Source organism: Ranitomeya variabilis, chromosome 4 (assembly GCF_051348905.1).
Source record: "Ranitomeya variabilis isolate aRanVar5 chromosome 4, aRanVar5.hap1, whole genome shotgun sequence".
In the NCBI taxonomy this organism is placed as follows: Eukaryota; Metazoa; Chordata; class Amphibia; order Anura; family Dendrobatidae; genus Ranitomeya; species Ranitomeya variabilis.
In genome coordinates this window covers 75,426,005-75,443,774 of record NC_135235.1, presented here as the reverse complement: position 1 = coordinate 75,443,774, position 17,770 = coordinate 75,426,005, and the positions used below count along the sequence as shown (strand labels likewise).

The window sequence follows — 17,770 nt, the reverse complement described above, 5'->3', positions numbered from 1 at the left end:
AGGTCAGTGTTAGTAATCCAGTAAACTGGATACGCTTGGAAATTGGGAGCCAGTGAAGGGATTTGCAAAGAGGAGAAGCAGGAGTGTAGCGAGGAGAGAGATTAATTAGTCAGGCAGCAGAGTTAAGGACGGACTGGAGGGGTGTGAGAGTGTTAGAAGGTAGGTCACAGAGGAGGATGTTGCAGTAGTCGAGGAAGGAGATGATGAGGGCATGCACAAGCATTTTGGTAGAGTGAGGGTTGAGGAAAGGACGGATTCTGGAAATATTTTTGAGCTGGAGGCGACAGGAGGTGGCGAGAACTTGGATGTGCGGTTTGAAGGACAGGGCAGAGTCCAGGGTTACTCCGAGGCAGCGGATTTTGGGGACAGGGGAAAATGTGATTTCCTTTATTTTGATAGATAGATCAGGCAGGGAAGATATGCGAGATGGAGGAAAGATAATTAGTTCAGATTTGTGCACATTGAGTTTGAGGAAGCGAGAGGAGAAGAAGGAGGATATGGCTGATAGACACTCTGGGATTCTGGAGAGCAGAGAGGTGACATCTGGGCCAGTGAGGTAGACCTGAGTGTCATCAGCATATAGATGGTACTGGAAGCCATTGGGACTTTATAAGTTGTCCTAGGTCAAGTGTATAGATTGAGAAGAGAAGGCGTCCTAGGACAGAGCCTTGAGGGACACCAACAGAGAGGGGGCGAGATGAAGAGGTAGTATGGGAGTAGGAAACGCTAAATGTGCGGTTGGTGAGGTATGAGGAGATCCAGGATAGGGCAAGGTCTTTGACACCAAAGGAAGAGAGGATCTGTAGTAGGAGGCAGTGGTCAACTGTGTCGAAGGCAGAGGACAGGTCTAGAAGGAGTATAGAGAATTGTCCGTAAGTCGTTGGTAAGTTTGGTCAGGGCAGTCTCAGTGGAATGGTGGGGACAGAAGCCAGATTGTAGGTTGTCGAAGAGCGAGTTAGATGAGAGGTGAGAGGAAAGTTCAGCATGGACGTGCTGCTCAAGGATTTTGGAAGCAAATGGGAGCAGCGCTATGGGGTGGTAGCTGGACATAGCGCTTGGGCCAAGGGAAGGCTTCTTGAGGATAGGTGTGATTGTGGCATGTGTGAAAGCAGAGGGGAAGGAACCAGAAGTTAGTGATAGGTTGAAGAGATGGGTTAGGGCTGGGATTAGTGTGGTGGTGAGGTTGGGGAGGAGGTGGGATGGGGTCAAGCGCACAAGTGGAGCATTCCGATACTGCAAGTATCGGGTATCGGCCGATATTTGCTGTATCGGAATTCCGATACCGAGTTCCGATATTTTTGCGATATCGGAAATCGGAATCGGAAGTGTGCGGTGCGTATGGTTCCCAGGGTCTGGAGGAGAGGAGACTCTCCTTCAGGCCCTGGGATCCATATTCATGTAAAAAAAAAAAAAATAAAAAATATTGATATACTCACCCCTCCGGCGGACCCTGGCGCTTAGCGGTGTCTCCGTTCCTAAGAATGCAGGGAGTGAATGACCTTCGATGACATCGCGGCTTGTGATTGGTCGCGTGAGGTGTCACATGAGCGGTCACGCGACCAATCACAAGCCGTGACGTCATCGAAGGTCCTTCACTCTGCATTCTTTGGAACGGAGGCAGACGCTTGGACCGGTGAGAGCCGGGGCCGTCAGAGGGGTGAGTATATCAATATTTTTTATTTGTATTCTTTATTTTATACATGAATATGGATCCCAGGGCCTGAAGGAGAGTTTCCTCTCCTTCAGACCCTGGGAACCATTCCGATATTTGTGTCCCATTGATATGCATTGGTATCGGGTATCGGCGATATCCGATATTCTTTGGATATCAGCCGATCCAATCCGATACCGATACCTTTGCATATCGGAAGGTATCGCTCAACACAAGTGGTGAGGTGTGATTTGGAGAGACGATGAGCAAGCGGTCCTTCAGTGATTTTATCACATTTCTACATCTTCATGTGACCGTCCATTGCAGAAGAGATCGCAATATATTCTACTCATAGCAGGGGTTGTATATAGATATACGTGACAAGTGCTACCTGGGGCATGCTGGGAGTTGTAGTCCCCCGGATCTCCTGGCAGCTCCCAGGTCCCATCACTCAGCGCTCTGCTCCTCCTCACTGTGCGGGCAGCGGGCCAGGAATGCCTCCAACAGCCAATCAGGAAGCAGAGAAGGGCGCAGAGGGGCGTGGTTTATCCGGTTCCCTTTTTTTTTTTTTTTTACTCCTTTTTGAAGCCGGAGAATTCGGGATCGGTGACGTATGATAGGTGCACGGGACCGGACGGCCACAAGAGCGGCGGCGGTACACCGAGCCAGCGCGGACTGCTCCGGGAGCCTGCAGTGCACGGGGGAGGGGGCGCAGCCGGCGCGGAGAGCGGATCCCGGGCGGTGCCAGCAAGATGGTGTCGTGGATCATCTGTAAGGCCGTGGTGTAAGTCATGGTGCGGACGTGCGCGGATCACTGTGCTCTCCATCTATCGGTGAATCTGTCGGTGGCTCCCCGCTGCCCTCCGTAGTGTGCTCGGGTAATTCGTGGTTTGCCTTCCTGCTGTCCGTCCATCCTTTCATTTGTAGTTCTCCTCTCCGGTGACAGACTGCAGGATGGCATTCCCCGTACCCACCGGCCGTCACGGCGCCCACGGGGCCTATCCTGAGCTCTGTCATTACAGCCCCTTTATATTTCCGTCTGATGTCATTGTTATATTGTCGCAGGTGTGAACAGAGGCCAATGCTCCACATGGGGAACGTGGCGACTTACCTGGCAAGGTAAAACCGCCGATTATCGTTGGATCGTCCGCAGCGGCCCCATAATGTGCCATAACGGTTCATTACATTGGGTGATAATGGTGGAACGTCTGTGTGGTGTAGGCCTCGGCCGGACGCCCCTGGGGCACGTACCCCACGGCCTGTGGATCCCACGGCCTGTGGATCCCACTGGTGGCACAATATTACATGTCAGTCCTCGCTGCGTAGATTCCTGTATGATCCCTGGGCACAGGCTCCTACTCCAGTCTACGGGGCAGAGCGGGTCTGATCCAATGTGGGTCTGTGAGAATCGCCGGCAGCGCTCGGATGGCGGCAGGGTACAGTCCGAGTGCTCCCGGGAGTAACATTGTGGGGCATAGTAGATATTTGCAGGTGCGTGGTGGTGGTGTTTCTTGTTTTCCTTTTTGTTAGTAAAAATGTTCTGATGGTAAAAAACTGCCACTGCCCAAATACTGATGAGACTGATCCGATCCCTGATGAAGGACGGTCCGCGTGTTTCCTACCGGGACAGACGTCTGGACGAGGCCAAAACGTGACAACTGTGCTCACATGTGATAGCGGCTTCACCTGGTAGAAGTCATGGAAGCTGAAGTGTTATAACAATAAATCTATATATAATGTATGTGTCTCCGGTTGTGCTGGGCCTTGTGGTTGCTGTCCGGCCTCTTGTAGTGATCTCTGATGGATGTGGAGGTAACATGATGGTATATGTGTGTGGTATTATGGCCTCAGTGATCTCCAACCTGTAACTTTTCTTCTGTCACACTACAACTCCCAGCATGGAACAACTACATCCTAATGAGTCATACGTTGGATTCCGTTCTTGTGCTGATGGCGTCATGTTATATGTGATGGTGGTTTCCCACGCCGGCCATGGCTGTGGGTTGGGCCCGCTGCCGCATGGTGGGGAAGCCATGTCTACAAGTTGAATCCTGCTTATTTATTTATTTTACCATCTGAATTTTTATTTTTTTTCTAAAGCTTCTGAATGTCGTCTCTGTTCTTCACCTTTTATACACCTGGTAAATAGGTTCCTCGTGTTCAGAAAATCTTAGGACATTAGCGAATGGCTGCGACCCACAGTATTGACAGTGAAGGGGTCCGCGTTCGCTCAGCTGCAGCCCTTTGGGGCTCGTTCAGACAAGCGCCCTACGTCTGGAGGGGCACCCATTCTAGCCAATGTGCCAGTGTACAAAGCGGATTTTCCAAACAGTCAAACAGTCGACATCGTTGCAATTTTACGGCTTTTTTTTTCTTGCAGGCAGAGCCTGCTTTCTTGGCAGTAAAGAAGCTGCTTATAAAAAGTACATTTATGCTTCGTATTTTGCATTTTTTTTTTTTTTTTTTAGCAGGTGCATTTCTCTTGTGCATGCTGATAGTTTAGTGCATAAAAAAAATATCATGCAACTTCCTTAGGTTTTTCACCAAAAAATGCAGCAAAACCTGATGCCTGCTTTTTTTTTTTTATTTTGCTGCGTTTTTGCACATCCACATTGCTTTGTATAGGTGAAAAAAACACTGAAAGAAGTGACAGGCTGCAATTTTCAAAAATGCAGCAATTTTCCAATTCAGTTAGGAAATAAAACCAATGTGTGGATGAGATTTCTCATATCTGTCAGCTTTTGCTGGTACTGTAAAACGCAGCTTAAAAATTTGCATTAAAAAGCAGCAAAATCACAATATATGAACATGGCCTTATGGTCTGATGTCCCCGATTAGTGCTCTCTGAGTCAATGACGTCCATAATTTGTGGAACTAACTGGGCCGAGCTTTCCTACAGCCGTCTGAACTTGGCCTTAGTTTCTCACCTATGATCTTTCTCCAGCTCCTGGACTTTCACTGATAACATTTTTTTTTAATTTGTTTTGTAGAAACCCCTTTTAGGGTAAGTTCACACAGGGCGTTTTTGCTGCGTTTTTTTCTGCTGTTTTTCTGCTAACTTTCGGCTGCTTTTTACAATACCAGCAAAGCCTATGAGATTTCAGAAATCTCATGCACACACTTTGTTTTTTTGTGCAATCAGTATTTTGTGCTTTGCTGCGTTTTTTGGACATAGAGCATGTCACTTCTTTCGCATTTTGCTGCATTTTTTTTTCAGCGTTTTTCACCCATTGACTTGAATGGGTGTTGAAAAAATGCAGCAAAAACGCAAGTATCATTATTTGCTGCGTTTTTGCTGCTGAAAATTCAAGGACATTAGCATGGACAAAGAGGAAAAAAAAAACGCACCAAAACTTGTGTTTTTGATGCAGCTTCTTTTCCTGCCAAGAAGATCAGGTTTTGTTGCAGAAAAAACAAGCAGCAAAATCGCCCTGTGTGAACTTACCCTTAGACTGTCAGCACGTGTAAAGATTTGTGGCTGATTTTATGGTCGTGTTCTATATCTAGAATCCTTGTTGGGTGGAGGCTCTGTAATTGCAGCACCCGTTGTTAAGGTAGCGTTCTACTGAGCGGAGTCGCTATGTAAACTTGCAATAAGCTTCTTTATTGCTTTATTTTCTGGCATTTTAAAATGCTTGGAAAAAATATTTTTTTTTAAATGTGACCGGGTTCTTATTGTGTGTTTCATTTTTTTTGTCTCCCCCCCCCCCCCCCCCCCTTTCTGGGGAGTATTTTTTAAAATGTTTTTTCTAACTTTTTTTTAAAATGTGTTTTTTACATTACAAAACCTTTGATTGAAAGATCAAGTGATTTGTAATGTAAAAATTACCACAAAACTTAATCACAATGAACTTAAGGCGTGAACAAATCCACTGACGACGGCGGAAACAAATTGCTACAACGTGCCCTTCAAAATGTGAAAACAGTCATTAAAGTGCCACATACATTCATTTATTTTATTCCTCGTTCAGACTTCTATGTTGCACTTATGTGCCCCACGTACCCATTAAAATCTCCCCTGCTCATCACAAGTCCGTTTTTTTCTCTGCAGCACGGATGATAAGAGCCAATGCAAGTCTACAGGTCTGTGTGAAATGCATATATCTGAGTTTAACATTGCAAAGTTTAGGAGAATCTGTAATTTATTTCTTTCTGTACCAGAAAAACACTGATGGTAAAACAGGACACACGGATGCACAATGCAGATGGTGCCGGTACCATTTCTTTACGTACGTGGTTAAACAGCGACATATGAATAAGGCCTTATGTATATTTAAAAGTAATAACTGACAGCAAAAACACATTTAAAAACTACATTAAAAAGTAGCGTTTTTCAGAAAAATAAAATGCTACAATAACATTTTTTTTAAATTAGTAAAATTGTATGAAACCTGTGATAGACCCGTAGATTATTTTTTCCCTTTGATGCATGTGTTCAGTAAAGGTCTCAACTTTTTTTTTTTTTCCAGTTTTATAGGATTTGGAGCATGCCAAAAATCCCATTATGATTGTAGCTATAAAAAAAATAAAAATAAATAAATAAATAATAAAAAAAAAATATATATATATATATATATATATATATATATATATACCCACACATACACACACACACGACCAAAAGTTTGGACACACCTTCTCATTTAAAGATTTCTCTGTATTTTCATGACTATGAAATTTGTACATTCACACTGAAGGCATCAAAACTATTAATTAACACATGTGGAATTATATACTTTCAGTTGTTTCACACTTTTTTGTTACGTGTTATATTCTAGGTTCTTCAAAGTAGCCACCTTTTGCTTTGATGGCTGCTTTGCACACTCTTGGCATTCTCTTGATGAGCTTCAAGAGGTAGTCACCGGGAATGGTCTTCCAACAATCTTGAAGGAGTTCCCAGAGATGCTTAGCACTTGTTGGCCCTTTTGCCTTCACTCTGCGGTCCAGCTCACCCCAAACCATCTCGATTGGGTTCAGGTCTGGTGACTGTGGAGGCCAGGTCATCTGGTGTAGACATATTCTCTGTTTCACACTTTTTTTTGTTAAGTATATAATTCCACATGTGTTAATTCATAGTTTTGATGCCTTCAGTGTGAATGTACAATTTTCATAGTCATGAAAATACAGAACAAACTTTAAATGAGAAGGTGTGTCCAAACTTTTGGTCTGTACTGTATGTATATATATATATATATATATATATATATATATATATATATATATATATATATATATATATATATATATATAATTTCTCACGAAAGCATCGCATTCACATGGATTGGTGTCTGTGGGAACCTCATGGAGACATGTTTATTTTTTTATTTGTAGCATGAATGACAAGGGCCAATACAAGTCTATGGGTCCATGTAAAACAAGTACAACACATGGATGACATCAATGTGCCATCCGTTCTTAACATTGCAATTGAATTTATTTTCTTAAAGGGAACCTGTCAGCAGGATTGTGCACAGTAACCTACAGACTGTGTCAGGTCGGCGCCGTTAAGCTGATTACAATGATACCTGGTGATTAAATCCGTCTTGTGGTTGTTGTTTAATCTTTATTTTCAGTTTTGAGTTGATATGCTCGTGCTCCAGGGCGGCCTGTGGGGGAATCTTCATATGTCGCCATATTGAAGGAGAAATTTTTTTTTTTTCTTCTCCGGTAAGATGGCGCCGCCGGCGCATTCGCAGTAGCAGCTGTTACATCAGGGCTATAGACACCGATAGCAACTACTGAGAAGCTCGACGGATGCAGTTTTCAAATTGCTACTCTTTAGTTACCCTAGCTGTGCGTTTCAAGTCATTGTCATGCTGGAACAGCCATCCACAACCCATCTTCAATGCTCTTACTGAAGATAAGGTTTTTTTTTGGCCAAAATCTAGCGATACATGACCTAATTCATTCTCCCTTTTAATACGGTGTAGTTGTCCCTTCCTCTTTGCAGAAAAACACCCCCAAAGTTTGATGTTTCCCCTACCATGCTTCACGGTGGGGATGATGTTCTTGTGGTTGTACTTGTCCTTCTAACTATCCAAACACGACGAGTGGAATTGATACCAGAAAGTTCTTTTTTGGTCTCATCTGACCACTTGACCTTCCCTATGCCACTTCTGGATCATTCAGATGGTCATTGTTGAACTTCAAACGGGCCTGGACAAGTACTGGTGTGAGCAGGGGGACGTTGTGTGCCCTGCAGGATTTTAATCAATGATGGTAATGGTAATGGTAATCAATAAAATGCAAATTCTATAAAATTCATACAATGGTATTCTCTGGATTATATTTTTTAGATTTTCTCTCACAGTTGAAGTGTACCTACGATAAAAATTACAGACCTCTCCATTTATTTTTTGTAGGTGGGAAAACTTGCAAAATCGGCAGTGTATCAAATACATATTTCCCCATTGTATATGCTCCGGCTTTTGAGTGTCATTTAACCGCTTCAGGTTTCCAAAGACGCCAAAGCGATTAAAAGAAGTGAGCGGACCATTCTTCAGACTGCTTCTGCTCTCCAGATGTTTTATACTTTGAAAGGCTTGTCCCACACGTCCAGATAATTCCGGTACCGGAAAAATCGGTACCGGAGTTATCCGTGTCCGTGAGCTCACGTGTCTCATCAGTGTGGCACACGTGCGGCAGCCGTGTGCCGACTGGGTACCACATGGACCGTGCAGGAGACAGCGCTACAGTAAGCGCTGTCCCCTGCTTTGGGTGCTGAAGCCGCCATTCATTTCCTCCAGCAGCATTCGCTGGAGAGAAGAAATGAAAAATCATTTTATTTTGTTTTTTTTTTGCGGTAGAAATAAAGATCTTTGTTTACCCCCCTCCCACCCCCTGTGCGCCCGACCGCTAGGGGACCATAGGGGTGGAGCCGCATATTCATGACAAATGGGCGGCACCACGTGACCGCTCATACAGGAGAAGCTGCGGCGCGGAGAGGACGCTTCGAGGGAGCCGGGTGAGTATTTTCTTTCCAGCGGTCGGGCGCACAGGGGGCGGGGTGGGGGGGAAACAAAGATCTTTACTTCTACCGCAAAAAAACCAAAATACAATGATTTTTCATTTCTTCTCTCCAGCGAACGCTGCTGGAGAGAAGAAATGAATGGGGGCGTCAGCACCACGCTGGGGGGACAGCGCTTACTGTAGCGCTGTCTCCTGCATGGCACACGGACTGCCCACAGACAGCATCCGTGTGCGGTACGTGTTTTACACGGACCGATTGACTTTAATGGGTCCGTGTGATCCGTGCGCTCCCACGAACACTGACATGTCTCCGTGTTTTGCACACGGTCCACGAAAACACGCTGACATGTGCAGAGACACATTGATTTTAATGTGTCTACGTGTGTCAGTGTCTCCGGTATGTGAGAAAACTGACACCTCACGTACCGGAATCACTGACGTGTGAAACCGGCATAAGAGGAGGCAATGGGAAGGCTGAAAAGACTCCCGGGAATCTTTGTGTCTTGCCTACGTTTTTGAAACCCTTGCAGTTTCTTGATTGTTTAATATAATAAAGAAAAAATAAACTTAAAGATTCTTAAGGGAGAAATAACACTCTGGCGTTTCCTGAAATGTCTTCCTCTTGAAAAACGGAGTGGGTGCACGTAACCTTAGAGGACCCTTCTGAGGTCCCAAACTCAATGACCAAAGTTCTTCTTTCTTTTATGCCTTTTGTAATCTACAAGCTTTGACCTCGTTTAGGCTACGTTCACATTAGCGTTGTGCGACGCAGCGTCGGGCGCTGCTGCGTCGCCGCATGCGTCATGCACCCCTATATTTAACATGGGGGCGCATGGACATGCGTTGCATTTGCGTTTCGTGATGCATGCGGCGCTGCGGCGCACGCGTCAGGGTGCACAGGATGCAGCAAGTTGCATTTTTTGTGCGTCCAAAATCAAGCAAAAAAAGGACGCATGCGTCACAATACGCTGCGTTGTGCATGCGTTCACATTTGCGTTGTGCGTTGCGTCGCTGACGCTGCGGCGCACAACGCAAATGTGAACGTAGCCTAATAAGTGCGATCAGTCAGTTATCCTCCTGCATGTTATGTCCCATTGTTATCTTGCTGTGTCTCCACCTGTGATGATAAACATTGCAGAGTTCATTCACCCCGGGTTTTATATGTAGCAAAACTCAGCTGTGCTGTCGCCTTGTGAGCAGGTGCGTGCTGTGACATCGAGTATTTGCTGCTGGGTGGTCAAAGCTGACATCTAGTGAAAACTAGGGGTGAAACAGTTTGGATGGTGCTAGTGGCTACCAGCTTAAGAATAGATCATTGATATTTTTAGAAGGGTAAATCACTGTGAACTTCCGAACAACGGTTGTCAGCTGCGTCATTAAGTTTGTAAATGAGCTTTCCTGCAAAGTTTTGGAGTCTTTGTGCCGTATATCTTTATTTAGGGTATGGTGGGGTTGGCTGCCGGCATGAGTAAATTGTCCTTTTCAGGCAAGAACAGACTACTTCTAGTCCATCAGTAATGGTAGTTAAAGAGCACCGATCTGGGGCTGCCCTTTCTATATAAACAGTGCGCCAGATAGGCAATTTGTCTAAAAATTATTCAGTAACAAACCATTCAGATGTAGTCCTGATGTTACCCGAAATGGCCTTTCTAGGGTGTGGGATCCTAACATGGACACAGATCTTGCTCTTTACACCAACCCAGCGCTGCCGCTAACTTTATTAAGCTGTTACTGAGCAGTATCATGCATTGCTATTCCTTAACATAGGAGACTGTAAATGGTCTTGTAAATTATTAAAATTATTTACTGCTGCTGTTAAAAAAACAAAAAACAAACAAAAAAAAAAACACTGACTGCATATGGCAATTTTTTTTTTTTTTATGCAGTCATGTGAGTTTCTCCTTAGGGTGCTATCAGTACCACTCCTGAGCAGTTTTGTTGCTTGACTATTTTAGGACAATTCACCAATCTGGTGCTGTAAAATGTTTTATCAAATGTACAAGCCAGATTCATGATGGCTTTCTCTTAAAGAGTACCTAGTATTTGAAAACGTGTTTGTTTTTTTTGCAACTTTTTCCATATCGCTATCTGTATTGACAATAAAAAAAAATAAAGAAATAAAAAAAAAATTGATATTTTGCAATTTTCACCCTCACCACTGGAGCTTTTTTAGACTCTAATTTATTGTTTCGGGAAACAACACATGTACATTAGCACAATGAACAGACCCTATCTTTTAAATTGCAGCAGCTAATAAGCCTCTGCCAAGGTTATTGTGAAGGGGGGGGGGGGTGAAGCGGAGTTTTGGCTTCGTCTATTGTGATTGGTGCATCCAGTGTTATTAGCAGATGTTACTGTGTATAGAGGTGTTAACGGTCATTGTAATTGTGACTCTGATGATATAAGGAGGTTTGCTGAAAACTCTTACTGAATGGAAAATGATTTATTGTATTCCTATTTTTTATTTTTTTTTGTCTAATAAATATTCCCGATGTGACTAAATATTACCGTAGATTTTTTTTTCTTGTATAGATGTCCCGCAAAAACCTGATTTAAACAGGTAATTTTCTAATGATAACTTTCATTTTAAGTTTTGGGGACTTCCATGTAAACAAAGCATGATGTTTGTATATAATAGGTTCTAAAGCTTTTTAGTATAATTGTATTTAAGTTCATAAAAACTCTGAAGATCTGTGTTTTTTTTTTTTTTTTTTCCTCAGTTGTAATCTGTTTAGTTGAATGCTTTGTGAGTTGAACTCGTGGATGCAAATGCCTTCTTTGTCCTGATGGTTTTCTACAATATTAGCTTTTGTGCATGAAACAAGCTCACGTTTTATTTTGTGATTTTCAGGGATAGAACACATAAATATTATAGTCTCGGAAGCCGTTCACCTGTCTGTTTTTTGGTTTTGTTTTTTGGTTTGTTTTTTTCCCATCATATGTGCCTGCAAAAAAATCATGTAGGCACATTTTCATTCTGAGTCACTAATCAAAATTTCTCTTATCAAATTTTCCATGACAATCACATTCAGCAGTGTGCAGACCGTATGCTGTCTGTGATTACATTGCATTGAATCAGATGAGCTTTGCAATTTATTGATTTTCTTTTCTGATGTGAAAATCACTGATACTGTTGAAACTCGGACTGTTTTTTTGCTGTGTCAAAAATTACAATTTCTGAATGAAGCCCTAGCCACATTTTTGTTACTTTTATTCCTGGGTACCGTATTTACTTAAATAGATAATATTGCAGCAAACTTACCAGTGGGAAGTAGAACGGATCATGCACCATAGACCACATTAAGGCCGGGATCACACACAGCGAGATATGGCCGAGTCTCGCAGGTTAAATCCAAGCTCTGGCACTCCAGAGCGGAGCGTGCTGCCGCACAGCAATACATGGAGCTGCACGCTCCGCTCCGGAGTGCCGGAGCCAGAGCTTGTTTTTAACCTGCGAGACTTGGCCGTATCGCGCTGTAGTGTGACTCCGGCCTAAGGCTACTTTCACACATCAGGCTTTTTGTTTCAGGCACAATCCGGCAATTTTTTTGGAAAAACGGATCCGTTTTTTTCCCATAGAGTTGTATTAGCGGCGGATTGTGCCTGATGGCCAGACGTTTCATCCGGTTTTTCCGGATCTGTCCAAATAGTCGTTTCCGGCGGACGGAGAAAACGTCCACTGCAACGTTTTTTTGGCCGGCGGAAATAAACGCACACTGACTGAATCGGCCAAAATCACATGAAACGGAGATGTGAATCAGGCGGCGGGATCCGGTTTTCAAAGCATTTCCCATACAAATCATGTAGATTTTCCGTTCTGGGGTCTGTCCCTCTGTCCCTCAACTAGGAAGTAAAAAAAATCCATGCGCATTAAAGACCGGATCCGGCACATCAGTTTTTCACAATTTGGGCAGGATCTGTTTTTTTACAAATTGCCCAGATTTAGCCTGAAAACAAAAAAACGGATGTGTGAAACTAGCCTTACACTTGGGTGTGCATAGTTTGTGATTCACGCTGCGGCTCCCGACCACAACATGGTAGTGTCATATATGTATGTATTAGGCTGTCAAGTCCAAGTAGTTCAAAAGAAAATTAAAAGTCTTGTCGTCTTTCCTTGCATTGACCTTTCAGTTTCAAAAATTGATTGAATCTGTGTACAGATCTGCCTTCAGTAAGGTATCCCATTACTGCTGCCTATAAAAGTCTATGAAGAGAGTTGTTTTGGAGAAGCTGAAGGGAAACTGGAGCGAAGAGAAATAAACTGCTGAGGCTTCTGGTGCAGAGGGATGCATGCAACATACAATTTATATAATGGCAAGAAAGTGTTATTCCTCAAGGGGACACAGGCTAGCTTAAGGGTATGTGCACACGTTGCGGAATTTTCCGCGCAGAATCTGCATCTCTTAGCAGAAAACGCAGGCCAAAATGCTAGCAGATTACATGCGGAATTGATGTGGATTACTTGCGTTTTTTGTTGTGCGGATTTGCCTTACTCGATGTATAGTGAATTCGTGCAGGAACGTTGCGTTTCCGCACAAAGAAATAACATGCTGCGGGAAAAAAACGCAGCGATTCCGCACTTAGTAGTTTTTGTATTTCCCATTGATTAACATTGTGTGCACAACGCAGTGCAGATTTGAGGCAATTCTGTGCGTCCAAAAACGCTGCGGATATGCATCAAAATCTGCAACGTGTGCCCACAGCCTAAGTTTACTCTGCCCATAAAGGAGAGCAGATCATCCGTATAAATGTCAATCAGCGCTCATTTATGAACGGTTCACATCACTGGTGACCACAGTCAGAACTGCCCTTGCACTGCGCGGGGACTGTATATGGTCCCTTTCCGCCCAATAGCTCATAATGTACAACGCCACCTGCTTTGGAGGTAGAAGTGGCCCACTTACACCTTGGGCCCCTGTGTGACCCCCACCGGTTGCACCAATGATATGTCCGCCCCTGGTTCACACATGCCAACACGTTTGGATGCCGACAATGATAGTCATTACAATATCCTTGTTGTAGGCAAAACATTCCGTTTGCTACCAGAAATGAACAAGCATTTTTCCATTTTGTTGGCATATCGGCTATATTTTTTCATGGACTTAAATTCGGAAATACATTTCTGATTCCACACACATGATGGAGCCTTTATTGTGGTTTCACTCATCCTTATTTTAGGGCCTGGGCACTGACGGTAGTGTACGGGCTATTATTGCTGTTCTTCTGACCCAAATTCAGTAGCTTCATAGGCATTTATGAGGCTGTTGGGTTTGGGTCTGGTGGTCTATAGCCAGTCCGTACACTTGTGGTCTAACTTTGGACCACAAAACGCATTGTGTGAAGTCACTTTTTTTTTTTTTCGGAAATTTCTGCCACTGAAAATTATTTCCATTTATCTGAATACTGGTGTTTGAGAGGAACAGGACAGCTGAATTTACTACAATAAAATTTGCAGCAAATATGCTGATGACAGCTGCAAATACAGTTCTATCTATTCCAGCACCAAACTCCTAGTGACCTCCTCCACTTTATGATTTACTTCTCCTGGGTTTCACTGGACGCTTCCAAGGATCTGATGTTAACAGTTCAAGTTTCCAAATCCTTATTGTCTGGGGAACATATTTCTAGAGAAGGCTGTTAACTTCTTAAGTGACAGTGGTTTCTGGCTGAATTCACAGAACATAATCGGTTTTATGTGACTGGAGACAACTATAGACCCTGGCTCACATCTGATGTTGTTGCCCCTTCTTTTTAGTGCAAATAAGTTTTAGATAATTTTACATTGATTTGCATTAAAAAGCACAGATGTTTGCACCTCACTATTCAATAGAGTCTAGAAAAGAAAATGTGGATTTGAGGATTTAAAAATTAAATACGGTAAAGTAATCAATAAATAAAATGCACAACTGATAATTTGGAGCATCTTCCAAGTGCTCGGTGCCTACTAGAGCGCATTAGTGAATGTCATTCTATTTTATTTAAAAGTATAACTATTGGGGAGGGAGTAGTGGGTCACTGCTGTGGGTACTGTGGGTACTGTGGGTGAGACTGGCACTGCTCAGTGTGGAACTACAAGGGACTGCTGTGACTGCTACAAAGGAATCTGGAGAGCAAGGATCTGTTACTTTTACTGCTAAGGCAGGAGGTAAAACATTTCCATAATGGTGGATGAAGGGGGAAGACACTATTGTGAGGGATGCCAGTGGAGGACAATGGGAGAAGCTCCACTACAGTGACTAAAGGGAGAGAATCTCTGCTGTGACTACAATGGAGGCAGGGGTGAAGCTTGGTTGTCACTGTAGTGGAGGAAGGGGAGAAGCTGGGCTGTTGCAGTGGAGGAAGGGGAGAAGCTGGGCTGTCACTGTAGTGGAGGAAGGGGAGAAGCTGAGCTGTTATTGCAGTGGAGGAAGGGGAGAAGCTGAGCTGTCATTGCAGTGGAGGAAGGGAGAAGCTGAGCTGTTATTGCAGTGGAGGAAGGGGAGAAGCTGAGCTGTAGCAGTGGAGGAATGTGAGAAGCTGGGCTGTCAAAGCAGTGGAGGAAGGGGAGAAGCTGGGCTGTCACAGCAGTGGAGGAAGGGGAGAAGCTGGGCTGTCACAGCAGTGGAGGAAGGGGAGAAGCTGGGCTGTCACAGCAGTGGAGGAAGGGGAGAAGCTGGGCTGTCACAGCAGTGGAGGAAGGGGAGAAGCTGGGCTGTCACAGCAGTGGAGGAAGGGGAGAAGCTGGGCTGTCACTAGTGGAGGAAGGGGAGAAGCTGGGCTGTCATGGCTGTGGAGGAAGGGGGAGAAGCTGCGCTGTCATTGCAGTGGAGGAAGGGGAGAAGCTGGGCTGTCATTGCAGTGGAGGAAGGGGAGAAGCTGGGCTGTCACTGCAGTGGAGAAGCTTGAGTGGGTGATGCACTTCTGTGACTACAATGGAGGAATGGGCACGCTATATACAGTAGCTGGTTGTACAGAATAGACTCCTCTTAAGTTGCTCAGGAAATAAAGATGACTGCCATTCTTATCACACTTGTTTGTTTTGCTGGAAACTTTCTCTGCTTCAGCTCACCTGAGTTATGTAATGTTTATTCAGTAACTGTATGGTATTTTGCAAGCACAAACCTGCTCCGCTTTGCCCTTTCTGACTGCAGTACCTCTCCGTTCAGACTTGTTTGTTGTACTTTACATCTGATATTTCTATTAGGGGTCAACTAGTAACAAAGACTTATACAAGTGTCAGATTCCCTTCATCTATAATCTAAGAGTCGGTGAGGTAGGATAATCTGTCACTATGTTCTGTGTACCTCTCCTGTTACTTGGAGTCATACACAGGTTGTTACTGTCACGAGCAGGTCACGTCCTCCTGGGAGATCAGGGGTTAGATAATCACTATGTATTGTGAATCGCAGATCTTACATTTAGCCTGTGTCTTTGTTTTATAATAAATCAATTCCATTTTCTTTGGTTAACAACCCTTTCTATGCAGGTTAGAAACTTTCATCTCCATCTTGCAGCTGTTCCTGACCTGTCATTTCCTCTCCCTATAAAATCTGGTCAGACTGTCTCTTCCTTGCCAGTGAAAGTTTTACTTCATATCTCCTTGGAGTCACTGCGCTGAATTGGAGATCGTTATGTGCTGTTTTTGAGTGTATGCTTTCCTCATTTTTCTATTCTCATTTGGTTGGTACATTCCTATCTTCCCCTATATTATTGGTTAGTTCTTTTGTATGATAGAGGTTTTCTGTTATCCCTGCTTTGTCTGAGTCTTGTTCACCTTCTATCTCTGTCCCATGCCTCATGGGGGAGGGGACAGATCAGGCTTTAATAAGCTCATAGTAAGGTCGGATACTCAGGCTTCTCAACCTTTTAAGAGTACCCCCCGGGACAGGGGTAGTTGGGGTACCAGTTCCCGAGATATTTTGAGACCCCCATTCCTTACCAAAGACTGTCACAGCTTGACCGTTCCTATTCAGTCACCTACAAATCAGAGAAAATGATAGCATTCATGAATCCTCTTGAATATGAAGTCCAAAAGAGCTAAGCTATTGTTAGTGCATGGAGTGTTCCTAAAGGACGAAATCCACGTGTCCATGTACGGATCGCAATTCATGGATCGACCGTAGATTTCCTAACGCCAACATCATATACATGCTGCTTGTTGCACTTGCCACATCTCTAAACTTGATTGACAAGCACAGACCACATTATATCTGGAGACATGTTGGAGAAGAATTGGGGAATTAATAACATATTGACGACAGAGGAACAAGTATTATCGGATGCTTCCCATTTTATGGAATAAATATAAATCAATGAATAAAACACCCTGAAAGCGCTAATATTTATGTAATGATTGAATTATGAAATTTAGACTTCATTACTGCTATATAGCATCTACTATATAATTGTCTAAGGGTCACTTCCGTCTTTCCGTCTTTCTGTCACGGATATTCATTGGTCGCGGCCTCTGTCTGTCATGGAATCCAAGTCCCTGATTGGTCTCGCCAGCTGCCTGTCATGGCTGCCGCGACCTATCAGCGATGGCTACAGTCCGATTAGTCCCTCCCTACTCCCCTGCAGTCAGTGTCCGGCGCCCGCTCCATACTCCCCTCCAGTCACCGCTCACACAGGGTTAATGCCGGCGGTAACGGACCGCGTTATGCCGTGGGTAACTCACTCAGTTATAGCCGCTATTAACCCTGTGTGACCAAGTTTTTACTATTTATGCTGCCTATGCAGCGTCAATAGTAAAAACATCTAATGTAAAAAAAAAAAATCATATACTCACCTTTCCCGCTCCTCGCGACGCTCCGGTGACCGCTCCATGCAAGCGGCAGGATCCGGTGGCAAGGATGGTCTGCGAGAAGGACCTGCCATGATGTCACAGTCATGTGACCGCGACGTCCTCACAGGGCCTGCGCGAGAAGCAGGCGACAGGACTACAAGGGGCCCTGGAAGGTGAGTATATGTTTATTTTTTAACCTGTGACATACTTGGCTGGGCAATACACTACGTGACTGGCCAATATACTACGTGACTGGCCAACATGCTATGTGGCTGGGCAATATACTACGTGGCTCTGTGCTGTATACTATGTTACTGGGCAATATACTACTTTACTGGGCAATATACTACGTGACTGGCCAACATGCTACGTGGCTGGGCAATATA

At 44.1% G+C, this 17,770-nt stretch overlaps 1 protein-coding gene across 1 annotated transcript in view; it reads left to right on the top strand.

Annotated features, from left to right (window-relative positions):
- The first annotated feature begins 2,235 nt into the window (after nucleotides 1–2,235).
- Nucleotides 2,236–17,770, top strand: part of REEP3 (receptor accessory protein 3) — a 184,378-nt gene continuing 168,843 nt past the window's right edge. Inside the window, exon 1 of the mRNA XM_077258762.1 lies at nucleotides 2,236–2,435. Coding sequence (XP_077114877.1) covers nucleotides 2,404–2,435 — 32 coding nt within the window. The 5' untranslated portion in view covers nucleotides 2,236–2,403. The remainder of the gene's footprint in view (nucleotides 2,436–17,770) is intronic.